The sequence below is a fragment of the Eumetopias jubatus genome, unplaced genomic scaffold (genome assembly GCF_037043125.1).
Source record: "Eumetopias jubatus isolate StellerSeaLion01/CBP00866 unplaced genomic scaffold, mEumJub1_p1.0 scaffold_4, whole genome shotgun sequence".
Lineage (NCBI taxonomy): Eukaryota > Metazoa > Chordata > Mammalia > Carnivora > Otariidae > Eumetopias > Eumetopias jubatus.
Genome location: NW_028274810.1, coordinates 72,954,051 through 72,969,622, shown reverse-complemented (window position 1 = coordinate 72,969,622; position 15,572 = coordinate 72,954,051). Strand labels below are relative to the sequence as shown.

Below are 15,572 nucleotides of genomic sequence, written 5' to 3'. Positions count from 1 at the left end.
ACTGTGCTGCCCTTGGGGCATAGGATTTGAATGCTGGCAGCTGTTAGGGGAGAGGAGAGTGGGCTGAATTCGGGAAAGAAGTCTAACCAGAGAAGGTGCTATAGGCAGGACTGTCTGTAGTATCATCCAAGTATTGAAGGAGTCTATTGAAAATCACTTCTGGTCTTTGCCTTTATCAGACCTGTAGGATCTTAGGTTTAGGCCAAACCTGGGACCAAGGATCCAGGCTGAGCTCATTCTCTCTCTAGGCAGAGCTACAGATGTGCAGGGCTGGTGCTGACTCATGCTCTGCTTCCTGCTCTAGAGTCATCTGAACAGCTGACCCCTGAGGAGGAGGCTGAGGAGACAGAGGCCTGGGCCAAGCCCCTGAGCCAATTATGGCAGAACCGACCCCTGAACTTTGAGGCCGAAAAGGAATTCAATGAAACTATGGCCCAGCAGGCCCCTCACTGCGCTGTCTGTATGATATTTCAGACTTACCATCAGGTAAGCCCACTTTATTTTCTCTGTTTAGCCAGGACCAGCAGTCCAGAGGGGAGCAAGGTTTAATTGTGGGTATATATAGCTTGTCCCTGGTTGTCTTGGGAAAGGCTGTTCTTCTTGTGTTCTCTGCCCCGTCTGTGTACTGGTCAGGCTTCTCTGGCAGATAATCCAGCAATGTGGGTTTTCACTTGAGAATGGTTTGCAGAAGAGCTGGGGTGTGGCTTAGTCTTGGAGGGGTTCACTGTGGGCATCCTGGGGCACTCACACTGTTTGCAGAGGAATCTGTTCTTCTGTTACCATTCTAGTCAGTGATTGTTCCTTCCGGGTGGTTTTTCGTCCTGGCCAGTCTGGAGCACTGTACATTTTGTTACTGTGGTCTGCTGGATCCTCCAGTGTTGTCTTTCTTTTCCCATTGCCACAGTGGATATGGGCAGTAGAAGAAATTGGGGGCCGGGGGGAGGGGAGGTAGGAGCAGAGGGTTTGCAGGAGGGAGAGGAGTGGGGAAGCCCTGGGGCTGAGTTGGGCTGTGCCCCCTGGGCTCCTGAGGCATTTGGCCATCCCTGGGCTCAGCTCTAGGAGGTCAGGAATACGTCCACGCCAGCATGTGCCAGGTGAGCAGCTCAGTCTCCCCTGGGACCTGCACCGGCGGCGGGGGGTGGGGCATGTGGAGAAGCAGTCCTCTGGTGCTTGTGGCGGCCTGGCTGCACTGAGCCTGGCATGGCCCCAGATTGACGCTTGCCAAAGAAGGGAACGTCAGACTGACATATTTTGGATTAAGTAATTCACTACGCCTTTCCATTGACAAAAGAGCAGACGTGCAAAACTGTACATGCCCCTGCCTGTGAGACAAACGAATGGCCTGCTTGTCGGTCAGCAGACCTACTGTGTGGGTCTCAGTTTCACGAGGGGCCTGTGCCTAGGGCTGACATACTTTGGGTCCTGTCCTTGAAATGGTGGTAGAGCCAGCAGGTATCTGCGGTCAGGGTGTTGCCAAGGGAAGTACGTGGACATAGCATTCTTTCTGAAGGGACCCCGAGCTGGGAATCACAGGTGGGGCCACAGCCGTGTGGCAGTGACTCGTTGCCATGGGCCCCGGGGGGACATCTGTGCTAGTCCACGAGGAGCGTCTGCTCTGGGTCCTGTCCCTGGGTGGGGGCCACCACGTGGTGCCGCATGTCGGGGAACCTGCAAGAGCAACCTTGCTAACATCTCAGCACATTTTATTACCACTTGGTTTGGGAAGATTGAAATCCCAGTTGCCTCTTACCTCGCTCCCTTTTCTCAGTTGTCCCCAGGGGCCTTTGTTTGATGCTGCTGTGAGAAATTGAATTTGAGTCATTAGAGGTAACTTCAATTAGCAGCTCTGGGATAATGGCTTTGCACCCGGGAGCCGGGAGCCGTAGCCAGAGTCGTACCAGTAAGAGAGGCAGCTTTCTGCTGACAGAGCAGGTAGAAAGTTGGGAATACAGGCGCATGTTCACTGAGGGATGCACCTGCTTTCTCCATAGGTTGAGTTTGGAGGCCTTAGTCAGAGCTGTGGAAACACCTCAGCTCTAGCCCCCCAGAAGCAGAGGACCAAGCCATTGATTCCGGAAATGTGTTTCACCTCCACTGGCTGCAGCACGGACATCAACCTTTCTACCCCTTACCTTGAGGAGGACGGCACCAGCCTTCTGGTTTCCTGCAAGAAGTGCAGTGTCCGCGTCCATGCCAGTGAGTGCCTCTCCTGTCGCCTGTGGCCTGACCCAGGCGCCTGGGCCTGCTCGCCCCATGTTGGCCTCCGCTCAGTCTGCCAAGGGCCTCCCTGGGCCCTCAAGTACAAAGATTGCTCTTGTGTTGTTGGGGGAGTTGGCTGTTGATGGAGTTGGAATCGCACTGACTTTGGGGTCAACCTTGTGCTGTTCTCTGGGCCGCAGATACCAGGAGGCGATTCGTCTGTGCTGCTCCCTGTGTGTTCAAAGCAGGCAACCTACAGTCTCTGACTTTTCGAGACACTGGGCCATACTGTATGGGTGAACCCTGGGGCCCCTGACTCGAGAATTCAGGGGTTTTTCTGTAAGATTTGGTTGTGGCTTTCAGACTAGTGGTATATGGAAAAGAGTTGCAAGTGTACATTCTCACTCTGGCCTCTGGATTTAATTTGCTCATCTTGGTGTCCTTGTTAGGTTGTTATGGGGTCCCCCCGGCAAAGGCTTCTGAAGACTGGATGTGTTCTCGGTGTTCGGCCAATGCCCTGGAGGAGGTGAGTGTGTCCACAGTGTTGCTGTCTTCCCCATGAGACTTGGGGTTTGCTCAGGTCCAGGTTTTTTCTTGTGGACTTTCTATATCCAACAGTCTGCACAGGGCCTGGTACATGGTGATGTCAGAGAGCGCGGATTGTCGGAATAAATCCCCACGGCAACGTGGTTGCTGCCCAGCTGTGGCAGGGCATGAATGGAGTCTGGAAGCTGTGTTTGCTACATTGTGTCTGGACCACATAGAGGTCCTCCTGTGGACCAGCAATAACCCCCTTTACAGAACTTAGCTATTGGGTTGGGCCATCAGAATGTGGTTCATTTGATTGCTTTCTCTTCATCACCCCCTGCCCCGGAACCTGGCAGTACCCCACATAGGAGGCAGGCAGAGCCCTATAATGCTTTCAGCTTGAGCAGAGTGTTCTTGGTGACTGCTTACAGTTGTTATTATTAACAGTAACAGTGGAGACGATTATGTTGAGTCAATTGAATACTTCCTGTACTTTAGCCCTGGGTGGTCTCCCTGTCTTCCTGTAGGGGAGTCCTGCTTACATGGACTGGGTAGGCGAGACCCCATGTGCCATTAAGCCGCTTTCTTATATGGAGGCTGCAGTTACCCAAAGGAGGCTGAGGAGAGAGCAAATTGGATGTTAATGACTTGGTGGTAACCACCCTTCCCCCCCCTCCCTTGGCAGGATTGCTGTTTGTGCTCATTAAGAGGAGGAGCCCTACAGAGAGCCAATGATGACAGGTGAGTTTCCGAGCAGAGGCTGCGGTGCTCGTTCTGGAGCAGCGTGCAGAGAGGCACTGAGGGCGGTGGCTGTTCATCAGAATGACTGATGGAGGGTTTGGGAAGCGCGTCGCTGGAGCTGGAATAGCATCTCCAAGACGATTTTTTTTTTTAAAGATTTTATTTATTTATTTGACAGAGACACAGCAAGAGAGGGAATACAAGCAGGGGGAGTGGGAGAGGGGGAAGCAGGCTTCCCGCTGAGCAGGGAGCCCGATGCGGGGCTCGATCCCAGGACCCTGGGATCATGACCTGAGCCGAAGGCAGACGCTTAACGACTGAGCCACTCAGGCGCCCCTCCAAGACGAATTTTAAAAATGGGATGCCAAGGGGAGCCAAGGAGCCCTAGACCTTTCCGATCTAGCTTCTCCTCCGAAGCAGAGAGATAAGCGATGTCTTCCTTTCTGTGGAGCTAAGACAGACTCACGAGGTTTGGAGATCCTGCGCCGAGATGCAGAGGCTCCAGGGGCTGGAAGTGAGGACAGTTTCCTTATCGTAGCTGGGGCTGGTGCAGAGGGGACTGTGACCATGGGCTTGTGAGCACGTGTCCACAGGCACACTCTCCCTGGCTCAGACCTGCTGTCGGAAGGAGGGTGAGTGTCCTTGGGGAGCAGAGTGGGACACTGAGGAGAGCGCAGGCTCGCCCGCCTCCTGTGGAGTCAGATCTGTAGAAGTCTGGGCATCGTAGTGGCCGGCAGCTTTTTGTCCACTGAGCTGACCCTTTGTGCCTGGTCTTCGCTTACTCGTTCTGAGGTAGAAACGTGAGGGGGGATGAAGTGTTTGCTCTGGAAAAGCTGGCTGTCGAGGGGATAGTTCACTCAGATCAGTGGGCAGCCGGTGGTGGATATCCTGCTTCCAGCTCATGTCCTGTGGGAGTTGGAGCCTTCTGCAGCACAAGAACCTCCCCCACCCTCCATGCTGTTCCAGATAGACGGCTCTTCTGCTTGCTGCTTCCACGCCTTTAAAGGCACTTGCTGCCATTACTCAAGGTCATCGTGTTCCTCATAGTTGTGAGCGAACACTGTTAAAAGTTATTCCTTACTTGGAGTGGAAATGGCTCTGTTTGAGCCCCCCGCCTTCACCTTATATTCCTAGTTCTGCCCTTGTGGGGCCACGCCAAACCAACCAGTTCCCGCTCTTGTAGAGAAGCGCCCCGCATTGTGTGGTAGGTTTCCACCTAGCCTGATTATAAGAGCTCTCATCATGGAGCATTTCAGTTTCTCAAAATGCCCTGAACTCTAATTTTCTCAGTATGTCCATTGAACAAACCCGTCGGAGTAGGTGGGGCCTGGGCCAGACCTTAACGAGTGAGTGTGCTGTGGGGGAAGGGAGCAGAGGGGAGAGGTCATTTCAGCCCAGCGGAAGACTTTGGGTGAAGGCCTGGAGGGGAGACCTGTGGCTACTGGAAGACAGGGTGCACGTGGAGACATTTTGAGACATTACTACCCAGCTCCTGTGGTAAAAGAGGTCTGTATAGAGCTCTCGGATTTATTCTCACTCCCTGAAACCTGCCTCACTCAGTTAGCTATGGTTCTGCTCATTTTGCAACAGATTGTGAATGAATTTGTGGTGTAAGAAGCACAACCCTATGCTAACCCAGGGCGGTGTACTGGGGACCCATTTACATACTCAGTGTGGAGACACTCCTGGTTCTTACCTTGCTGGGTCCTGGGACCTTGCAGGTGCAAGTAAGAGGCCATGTTGGGTTGGGGAGGGAGCACTGTGGGCAGGCCCACCCACTCTTGAATCCATAGATTGGATGAGGAGGCCACAGGACCTTGGAGCCAGAGATGACTGAGGTAGCCTTTGCCTTTTGGCAGGTGGGTCCACGTCTCGTGTGCTGTGGCGATTTTGGAAGCAAGGTTTGTCAACATTGCCGAAAGAAGTCCAGTGGATGTGAGCAAAATTCCCCTGCCCCGCTTCAAACTGGTAAGGAAGAGGAGATGGGCTTGGGGACTCTCTGCATCGTTGCCCCATTTACATGTCTCTGGGTGGAGAACATAATGTTTCTGAGGCCATCCTCCGCGTGGCCCAGTGGTCCACTTTTACCCTTGGTTTTGGTCAGGGTTTGTGAGTCACCGTATGGTTAAAACTACTTAGTGAGGACACACGTATTCAGATACGAGGTTGAAAGAGGTGTGTGCGTTCTCTTGTCTTGGGAGGAAGGTTGCTCGTTGGGCTTTGTGCATTTGGGCAGGGGAACGGTGGAGGAGACGGCGCTGGTAGCTCCTGGAGTCTCTGGCTTGCTTCCCTCGTGTTGTAGAAATGCGTCTTCTGCAAGAAGCGGAGGAAAAGAGCCGCCGGCTGCTGTGTGCAGTGCTCTCACGGCCGCTGCCCGACCGCTTTCCACGTGAGCTGTGCCCAGGCTGCGGGGGTGATGATGCAGCCCGATGACTGGCCTTTTGTCGTCTTCATTACCTGCTTCCGGCACAAGATCCCCAGTCTGGAGGTGAGGGAGGATGCCGGTCTGGAATCCTCTTGAGGGTTTCTAGGATCGTTTTCTCTGCAGGCAATCCATTTATTGTGTCAGCAAGTATTCTCTCTGGCGTTCTGCTTTACGGAGCATGCCTGTGAGGAAGGGGCGAAGAGGCAGCCCCCGTCCATCTCTGCTCCCGACCTGGCACCTCCTAATCGATTGGCACCAAACGGCTTGTGGTTGATCCCTTGTGATTCTCTGTGTAATTGTTTGCCACTCCTCCTCGAGGGGCCCTAGCTTATTAACATGAGCGTTCCTATTCCCTAACACCATGTCCGGGACAGAGCAGCGGCTCTGCAGATAGGGTGAGCTGGTAGAGAGAGCTCGGAAGAGTTAACCGTTAACCACCATACAGTAGAGATTTTTGTGCTTCTCTAAATAGTGAAGCTTGGAGAAAATTACATGTCATCTTAGCTAGACAAGTTATGAAAGGCTTTGGGTAGAGGGTGGCAGTTGAAGTGGGTCTTCAAAAGTAAGTAGGAATTGTGAGAGGGAGGGCATTCGGGGCTTCAGAGCAGAGCGAATACGTCTCAGGAGAACAACACATAAGACTGGTGCTGGGAATATGGCCGGGCTGATATTGAAAGACAAGCAGCACCGCATGGACAGGTAAGCCCCTGGACTGCCCTTCTTAGGAGTTTGAGCTCTCTGAGGGGAACTTTGCAGAAATTATGGTTTTGAGCCATGTTTCTTAACAATTACTCCGGTGGTGGATTCAGAGGCTCAAAGAATAAGAATTTAAGACAGGGAGACTGATTAGCCTGGGAGCGAAGTGAGGTCTGCAGTGGGAACACATAGCTCCACATAGGTAGAGCTTTGAGGTCACATCTAACCGTGGGGTCCTACGATGGGTGGGATTGACAGGGTTTGTTGACCACCCTGGAGAGAGTAGCCTGGGGAAGGGGTGAAGGAGTGTGAGTTTAAGATGGCTTAGGTTACTCCCCTCAAAGATGGAGAGGATGCAAATATGATGATGCTCTTAACTGTGACTGGAACTGATTCAGAGTAGGGCTGGTTTCCAGGGGAATAGAGGAGAGGTGAAAGAGAGGGTAGGACATTTGACTTTGAGGTCATTTCCAGGGAATTCTGGTGGAGCTAGCAGCAGGTGCTGAAAAGCTTCTTTAACTATGAGGGTGAAATTTGGATCTTACGAGTCTTCAACAGGGTAGTTCGGTCCAGTTGCCAGTAGAAACTGGGCTCTGGAGATTCCTGATATAAGGAGCAGATAGCAGAGCAGAAGCCAGTGGAAATAGCTGAGAAAGTAGAGACAAGCCAGTGGAGGGGGATCAGGAGGCCGTGTGCTCTGGGGCAGGTCTGGTATAATGCTCAGTGGTGCCCCACATTTGCCGTGGGGTCTTCTGGTCAGAAGTCAGACTGTAGTTGGGGGAGTTAAGAGTCGAATAGAAGAGAGCGATAAAGCCTTGTCAGCAGTACCCGTGAACACGGTAGTGAAGGACACGAGAGAGTACCAGCCTGGAGGAGCAAGCCCGTCATTACCATGTGGGATCGTGGCAGAGGCCTTGTTGGCTGGCTGGATTCTCCTTCTTCATAAAGATCTTTCACTGAGCACGAGAGGTGGTCAGGTGGGTTAGGAGCTCAGGAAGAGGAAAAATAGTCTTTGTGAGAAAGAGACTGGAGGGGTGGTGGGTGAGGTCGCGCTGAGCCCTGACGGCTCGGGAGCAGGGGTTTGGTTATGGTGCCAGGACAGTGACTTGGGGATTGTCATCAGTACTCCATATTCTTCAGTTTGCAGCCGTAGACTGCTGATGCTATGAGAAATGGGGGGACTGTCACACTCTTCAAATACTGACTGAGCGCCTGTCACATGTCAGGCCCAGGTTTAGGTGCTGGGAGTACACCAGTGAACCGGGCAAAACCGAGCCTGTCCTCCTGCTGCATACGGTTGAAAGACGTATAGAAACGTGTAAATGGTACAGCATATCTGATGGGGAGGAGTGTGGTGGATAAAAACGTAGCAGGACAAGGGGAGTGGAAGAGGGATAGGTAGGCACAGTGTCAGTAGGTTGACATTTGGATGTGAAGGGGCCAGTGTACAGATGACTGGGGAATAGCATTTCAGGTAGAGGGAACAGCAGGGCAGAGACTCTGAGGTGGGAACCTGCTTAGCACACATGCTCAGGGATAGCAAGGCGGCCCATGTGACAGAGCGCAGTGCTTGGGGAACTTGGGGAGGAGCGGTTGGGTACGATGCCACGAGATGCTCTGGGAGCCCATTTGCATCAAGGGCAAGTTCAGAATGAGAGGGTGATGTGAGGGTCCCGGAGATGGCAGGGCCCTTAAAATGGGGAGTCCCTGGTCACATGCAGCTGAGAATATCCAGGGAACCTCAGCCTTTGTGCTATAGCCCAGAGTGTAGAGCTAGTGCTGAGGTGAGCATGGAGCATTGTCTGGGGCCCTGGGCTCAGATCTGTGGAGTGTCCACTTTGATGTGTGTCTAAGCTGTGTGCAGTAGTAGGTGCTATTTGGTCACTCCCTGGCAACAGTAGGGAAGTCACAAGAGTCTCTTATGGGGTAAGGGAACTAGGTGGAAGGTGTAAGACTATGGATTGGGAGCTAAGGAGGTGCTACATTTATGGAGGAAAACAGGATGCTAGTTTCTTGCAGCATCCCTGCTCGGGTGTGGAAAGACCTGGTTCACCTCCCATCCCCTAGTCCTTTTTACTTTTCCATTCCCATGCTTGTCTCTCCCTGAGAAAGAAAAACCAATTGATCTTGGTCCCCATTTTCCAGTCCTGTCAACTGCATGTGGGAGTAACCGCAGCCTCTGTTTTTTCCAGCGTGCCAAGGGGGCCTTGCAGAGCATCACTGCGGGCCAGAAGGTCATTAGCAAGCACAAGAATGGGCGCTTCTACCAGTGTGAGGTGGTCAGGCTCACCACCGAGACCTTCTATGAAGTCAACTTTGATGATGGTTCCTTCAGTGACAATCTCTATCCTGAGGACATAGTGGTAATGTCTGCAAGGAGCTGCTTGGGCAGTCTGGGATGGGGGTGTTTCTAGGTCTGGCTGGTGGACTGACTGTGGGCCTGCCTGCCATTTCTAGCCAGGCCCAAAGTCCCATCAGTCTTTCCCTGAACAGAAAGAAGCATTTGTATTGGTCTTTCCTTACGAAGAAAATTGTGTGCTGCTCATAGGCTACTTTGCTTCCTCTAGAAGCTCATAGGAATCCGTGTTTTCTGCAATACTTGGTAACGGGCTTCTTCAGTCTAAACCACCCTTGAAAGGTGGTGTAATACAGTGCGAGAGCCCAGGCAGTGGAGTTTGACCAGTGTGCCAGTACCAGCTACTTTGCTTATTAGTAGCTGTGTGATTTTGGAGAATTATCCAACTCTCCTATTGTGCCCTTTTAGTAGGCATGGAATTTGCTTTTGGTTCTTTACAGGTGAAGGCTTTGGGGCGGAATAGAAACTACTTGGAGATATCCCGGGCCTGCTTGTGTTATTGACACTGGCCACACCCACTTCTAGGTTTCCTGGCTCAGTATGCAGGGCTTAGTTCGAGTTTCCCTTACCCTTACTCTGCCTTTTCGTGTGTTAGACTAAGCACCAAGGTAGAGGGATGAAGCCACTTTCTTCTGCCCTTATCAAATCCAGTATTTCCCATCTTTACACCGCATTAGCAACCTAGTTGCTAAAAGCACATTCGTTAGTTATAAGGTAGACTGAAGTCATAGTAAAGATGATGTTAATAGTATTTGTGGCAGCAGAATAGCTGTGATTTTCTAAGCTTTTCTAGTATACCAGACCCTATACTAAGCGCTTCATGTCCGGTGTCTCTCACTTCTCATACCAGTTCTGAGAAGCAGGTGGTGGTATCTCTAATTTACAGATCCGTGATCTCAGGACTCTGCTTTCTCAAAGTTATTGAGGACCCCACAGAGTTTTTTTTTTGTGGGTAATGTCTATCAACGTTTACTGGAAATTAAAATGGAGATTAATTGATTTAAAATAATCTGGGGTTTTTTTATGGGGCACCTGGGTGGCTCAGTTGGTTAAGTGTCCACCTTCGGCACAGGTCGTGATCCCAGGGTCCTGGGATTGAGCCCTGCATTGGGGCTCCCTGCTTGGTGGGGAGCCTGCTTCTCCCTCCCCTTCTGCTTGCCGCTCCCCCTGCTGGTGCTTTCTCTTTCTCTGTCAAATAAATAAGTAAAATCTTAAAAAAAATAAAAAGAAAATAATCTGGGTTTTTTTAATTGAAAGATAATGATTTTAAAACAATATTAGTGGGAAGAATGCTGTTTTTTTATAATTCTGCAAATCTCTTTATTAGTTTTTTAAGATTTTATTTATTTGTAAGTAATCTTTACACCCAGTATGGGGCTCAAACTCAAGACCCTGAGATCGAGTTGCATGGTCTACCGACTGAGCGAGCCAGCCCCCCCAAATTCTGCAGATCTCTTTAATGTTATATCTTCATTCAGTCCATTGTGATATATTGTTCTGGTTAAAGTATTGGGAAGAAAATTCAGCCTCACACAGTTCTGTAGTAAATGGAAGGGAGAGGCGTCTTTTAATAGCCTTTCATACCATTGTGATTATTCTTTGATATTACACCAAAAGTCAATGAGTGGTGATTTCTTAAAAGTTAGTTGGAGGGTGGAATCTGAAAGTAGGTCAGTAAACTTTGCACGGTCTGTTACCTTAAAATCCACTGGCATATCTTGCACTGAGAATGAGTCTTTACCTATGCATAATTTTGTAACACCGTACATTGGTCATTTAGAAGGTACTCATGCATTGGGCTATGCAGATCTTCCAAATGTTAAATTTTCATTATACAGTATCAAAAAACACATTTATTAGCACCACTATTCTCAGAAGTATCTTTGTTTATTTAAATGATTTTTTTTAAAGTAATCTCTACACCCAGCGTGGGGCTCGAACCCACAACCCCGAGATCAAGAGTCACATGCTACACCTACTGAGCCTGCCTGGTGCCCCTCAGAAATATCTTTAAATTTGGCAAAGCTTCAAGCTTATTGTGGTGATACAACTTTTCTGAAGTTCTGATTTTTCTAAAAGCTTAAGTTTTATTATTGGCAGTACTATCATTTATTTTCCTTGAAGTGACAGGCTTACTTCATTCCTTTCCAAGAGGCTGTCTGCCAGTACTAAAGTCTGAATAACCATAGTTTGTCTGTTAGCCAGTTTTTCAAATAAAGCTGGTGCCCCATGAAAAAAGCTCACAATTCATTTACACAGTGCTTTTCAAGATAACCATTGTCCTTCAGCATGTAGCCAAAGTGTCCGTCTTTGAGTACTTATATGTACTCAAGGACTAAGGTTTAACAAAATAAGTTTTTCTGCTTCATCAAGAGATGTTATTAGGTGAAACCAAGTTTCTTTCTTTCTTTCTTTCTTTTTCTTTCTTTCTTTTCTTTCTTTCTCTTCCTTTCTTCCTTTCTTCCTTTCTTTCTTCCTTTCTTTCTTTTCTTCCTTCCTTCCTTCCTTCCTTTCTTTCTTCCTTTCTTCCTTTCTTTTTCTTTCTTTCTTTCTTTCTTTCTTTCTTTCTTTCTTTCTTTCTTTTTCTTTCTTTTTCTTTCTTTCTTTTTCTTTCTTTTCTTTTTCTTTCTCCTTTCTTTCTTTCTTTCTTTCTTTCTTTCTTTCCTTCCTTCCTTCCTTCCTTCCTTCCTTCCTTCCTTCCTTCCTTCCTTCCGTTCTTTCTTCTTTCGTTCTTTCTTCCTTCCTTTCTTCCTTCCTTCCTTCCTTCCTTCCTTCCTTCCTTCCTTTCTTCCTTCCTTTCTTTCTTTCTTTCTTTTTCTTTCTTTCTTTCTTTCTTTCTTTCTTTCTTTCTTTCTTTCTTTCTTTCTTTCTTTCTTCCTTTCTTTCCTTTCTTTCCTTTCTTTCCTTTCTTTCCTTCTTTCCTTCTTTCTTTCTTTCTTTCTTTCTTTCTTTCTTTCTTTCTTTCTTTCTTTCTTTCTTTCTTTCCTTCCTTCCTTCCTTCCTTCCTTCCTTCCTTCCTTTCTCTCTCTCTCTCTCTCTCTCTCTTTCTTTCTTTTTCTTTCTTTCTTTCTTTCTTTCTTCTTTCTTTTCCTAAATTATGAGTGCACAGTGGTGAAGAATACAATAACAACTGGTAATGCTTGGAGCCGCTGCCTTGCACTATGGTACAAGCAGTTTTACCTGTTAGAGATTTTACACCATCGCTGCAAAGGTCAACACAGAGAAGGAGGCTAATGATGTTTTTAATAGTACTCTGAAATCCTCATTCTAGTATTTCTTCAGGGCAGAGCCCTGTCCTTTGATCTTTAGCGGGACAGTTAAAGGAATTCGAGAAGATTCTTGATCTTGGGACCGTGTTTATTAAGTTTACTCTAAGTTTATTCTGGCTGCTCTTTTCTGTCACCTCAGAGCATCAGGAGCAGAGATACCAGGCTGACTTTGACTCAGCAGGCAGGTCTTTAACTATTTTATCTTTTAGGCCAGAGGGAGCCTGCCTTGCTTGGATTTCTGAGCAGGAATTTGTCCTGGTTTATTCTTCCCTAAGTAGATGGTGGTAACCCCTGTGCTCAGAGGGATCTTCCTTTCACTCTTTTCCCTTTCTGTTTGTCCTCAGAGTCAGGACTGTCTCCAGTTGGGTCCTCCTGCTGAAGGAGAAGTGGTCCAAGTGAGATGGACAGATGGCCAAGTCTACGGAGCCAAATTTGTGGCCTCCCATCCCATCCAGATGTACCAGGTAGCCAAAGGTTTTTGTTAGGGGCTGGGGAGTACTTGATTATTCAGTGTTTCCTCTTTGGCTAGAGGTGAATCTTTGCTCTTGGGAGAGCTCACCGGTTAGTAACAACCCTTTCAGAACTTGGGGCTGCCCCATGTCCCGTCTGCCGTCCTTCCTTCAGTGTACTGGATCCTTCCTGTGATGGCAGGAAATTGCCACTGTGCACAGTGGACCAGGGAGTCAGGGATATCTCAGCCAAACGTCTTTGTTTGCTTGGCAGGTGGAATTTGAGGATGGCTCACAGCTTGTGGTTAAGAGAGATGACGTGTACACGCTGGATGAAGAGCTTCCCAAGAGAGTCAAGTCCAGACTGGTGAGTGTGTTTTCTGTGTGCCCTTGGTTCCCGCCTGGGAGGGAAGGAACAAGGCAAGGGTGTGTCCTTTTGTTCTTTCTTTGGGGTGGTTGGCCACAAAGTGCTCATTTGGCCTGCTTGTTCTTCTATAGTCCGTAGCCTCAGACATGCGCTTCAATGAGATTTTCACGGAGAAGGAGGTTAAGCAGGAAAAGAAACGGCAACGAGTGATCAACTCAAGATACCGGGAAGATTACATCGAGCCTGCGCTATACCGAGCCATCATGGAGTAGGTGCTTCCCTGGGCCAACAGGTGCCCAGCCATCGCGGCGAGAGCACTCTGGGGTTCCACAGCACAGCAGACACTTGGAACTCTGAAGTCTCTGAAAGTGAAGTTGTAAAATGAAAAGGAATGGAATAACCGACCCCATCGTCTTCTCATGCCCCCGCTCCCCGTCGCATTCCGCTGTAGTGGAAGGACAGCCTTTCTTGGACATGTGGCAGCAGCTGCCTGTCTCCTCGCTGAAGGGCTGAGCATTGCAATGCTGGGGCCGCACTGGCCCCGGTCTGCAGTGGGGTCGACTCTGCTGGCTGGGCTGGTTGCCTAGGACTTAGCTTCCTAACAATCACCTGCACCAACTAGGCAGAGGTGCTGGTGCTTACTCCCTCCCCCTTTTGTATTTATGTGTGTGCGTGCGCGTGTATATGTGTGCGTGTGTGTGTGTATGCGTGTGCGTGTGTATGTTTGGTCTGGACCAGCTTCTGCCAGCCCCTTGGCCTTTACTTTCTTCCTTGCCTGTCCAGGGCAAACAAAATGTGAAATTCTGCCCTCAGCTGAGCTGAGTAAAGGCTCCTGGGGGTTGGCTGGAGATGGGTGTGGCATCTGTCTGTCCCTGGAACTGCCTCAGGGGAGGCTGGCAAAGCTGCAGTATTGAGATGTGAAGGAGTTAATGCTCCTGCTTATCCTGTCTTGAAGGAGGAGATGGGGATAACATGGGTATGTGCCCATACCACTCTAGGCATAGAGCCTCTGTGGCACAGTATTAGAGGGTGTGGGTGGGGAACACCCTGAAGGGGGTTCTTAATGATGGAAGCAGGCAGAGCCTGATGGGTGATTCTGTCAACAGAAAATTGCAATCATGCAGGGGCTGGGAGGGTTAAGATGAACTGGGGCCACTGGAGACCAGGGGCAGGCTTAGATATGTCCCTGGTCTGGGGGTGGGAGGGAGCTGATTTGTGGGTGGGGGTGGGACTGGAGGGCAACACTGAAGGGGTTAAACAGGTTTTTGCTCCTCATGAATTTGTTTGCCTGGGCCCAGGATTGGAGGGCTTCACACCTATACCCTGTGTATACAAGAATCAGATTTATAATACTTCCCTGTTTTTTGTTACGTATGAACGCTATAAACCAAATTATTTTGAAAACTGGTGCATCACCTTGTCCTTAGCAATAAAATGTGTTGAGCAGAGGATTGGTTGTGTCTGCCCCAAGGAGCCTGAGTGGCTCAGGGTCAGGCTGGGGGTGTATCTTGTCATAAGTTCTGGAGCAGGGCCAGGTATTTTAAGACTCAGGCAGGATCCAGGAAGCTGTCCTAAGAACGATGGGTTCCTTGTCAAGTCCTGCTCCTGTGGCCGTGTGTTAGACCAAGCAAGGTGACACATGGGAGGCAGAGGCACCTGGGGCTATGAGCACCCTGTTTTGCTTCCTTTGCCTTAGGGATGGGAAGGAGGAGATGGGAGGACCAGACCACTTTCACAGTCGAACAGGGTTTGGTCTCACTTCTGCTGCACTTGATTATCTTCATGGAGCTGGTCTAAGTTCATGTCATCTGTGTTCCATGCAAATTGTGGAACCAGCATAACGGTGGTTTAAGAGCAAGGGACTCGAACTCTGGTGGAATCCAGTGGGGTCTTGAAGCTACTCTGGGTTGCCTGTAGTTGGTGAGAAACTTCCCTGGAGGAAGATCTGGTCCCTTCGTCTGGTGGGTTACTGGGGTATAGGTGGTTGAGAATGGAGCAGCAGCAGGGCAGGGAGGGGCCAGTGACTAAGTGCAGGACTGGGGTACAGCAGAGCTGCTCCAGCTGGCCCTTGGATGACCAGGCACTTGTTTCATGGCCCTGTCCTGGTGCCAGAGAGGCTTGGGTCAGCTCAGCAATTCTTAATGCTTCTTTGTATCCTGGGGCTGGGAGGTGGTTGCTACCTGGTGTCTGATTGGGGGAAGGGGGGAAGGGAGGCGCAGCAGCTTTCAAAGATACTTTTCTATGCCAACTCCCTCCTGGGGCCAAGAAAGGGAAGTTGGCTTTTTTGTCCAGCATCCAAGAATTCATTTGGGAGATGAGGTGGGACCAGGCCTTAGTGGATTGTTGAGCCCTGGGAGCACATATCTTTGAAGGGAAGGAACACTTCTCTAGACTGGCAGGGTCCCAGGCCCTGCTGCCTCTCACGGACCCCACCATCTCCGTCCCCATCCCTGCTGAAGGACCCGCAGGGCTGAGGTGCCTGGACTAACCCCAGCAGAGCTCTTTTAACAGCTGACTTTTTCTAGAAATTCTGCACTTTGAA

At 49.7% G+C, this 15,572-nt stretch overlaps 1 protein-coding gene across 3 annotated transcripts in view; it reads left to right on the top strand.

The window, feature by feature from the left end:
• The window catches only part of KDM4A (lysine demethylase 4A), a 44,088-nt gene extending 29,654 nt beyond the window's left edge, over positions 1 to 14,434 (top strand). For all 3 annotated transcript variants that reach the window (XM_028123270.2, XM_028123268.2, XM_028123269.2), the window contains exons 13-22: positions 305 to 486; positions 1,992 to 2,196; positions 2,649 to 2,725; positions 3,413 to 3,468; positions 5,328 to 5,436; positions 5,771 to 5,956; positions 8,782 to 8,952; positions 12,559 to 12,678; positions 12,938 to 13,030; positions 13,162 to 14,434. In XM_028123270.2, the coding sequence (XP_027979071.1) occupies positions 305 to 486; positions 1,992 to 2,196; positions 2,649 to 2,725; positions 3,413 to 3,468; positions 5,328 to 5,436; positions 5,771 to 5,956; positions 8,782 to 8,952; positions 12,559 to 12,678; positions 12,938 to 13,030; positions 13,162 to 13,302 (1,340 nt within the window). In that variant the 3' untranslated portion in view covers positions 13,303 to 14,434. The remainder of the gene's footprint in view (positions 1 to 304; positions 487 to 1,991; positions 2,197 to 2,648; positions 2,726 to 3,412; positions 3,469 to 5,327; positions 5,437 to 5,770; positions 5,957 to 8,781; positions 8,953 to 12,558; positions 12,679 to 12,937; positions 13,031 to 13,161) is intronic.
• Positions 14,435 to 15,572: the final 1,138 nt, after the last annotated feature.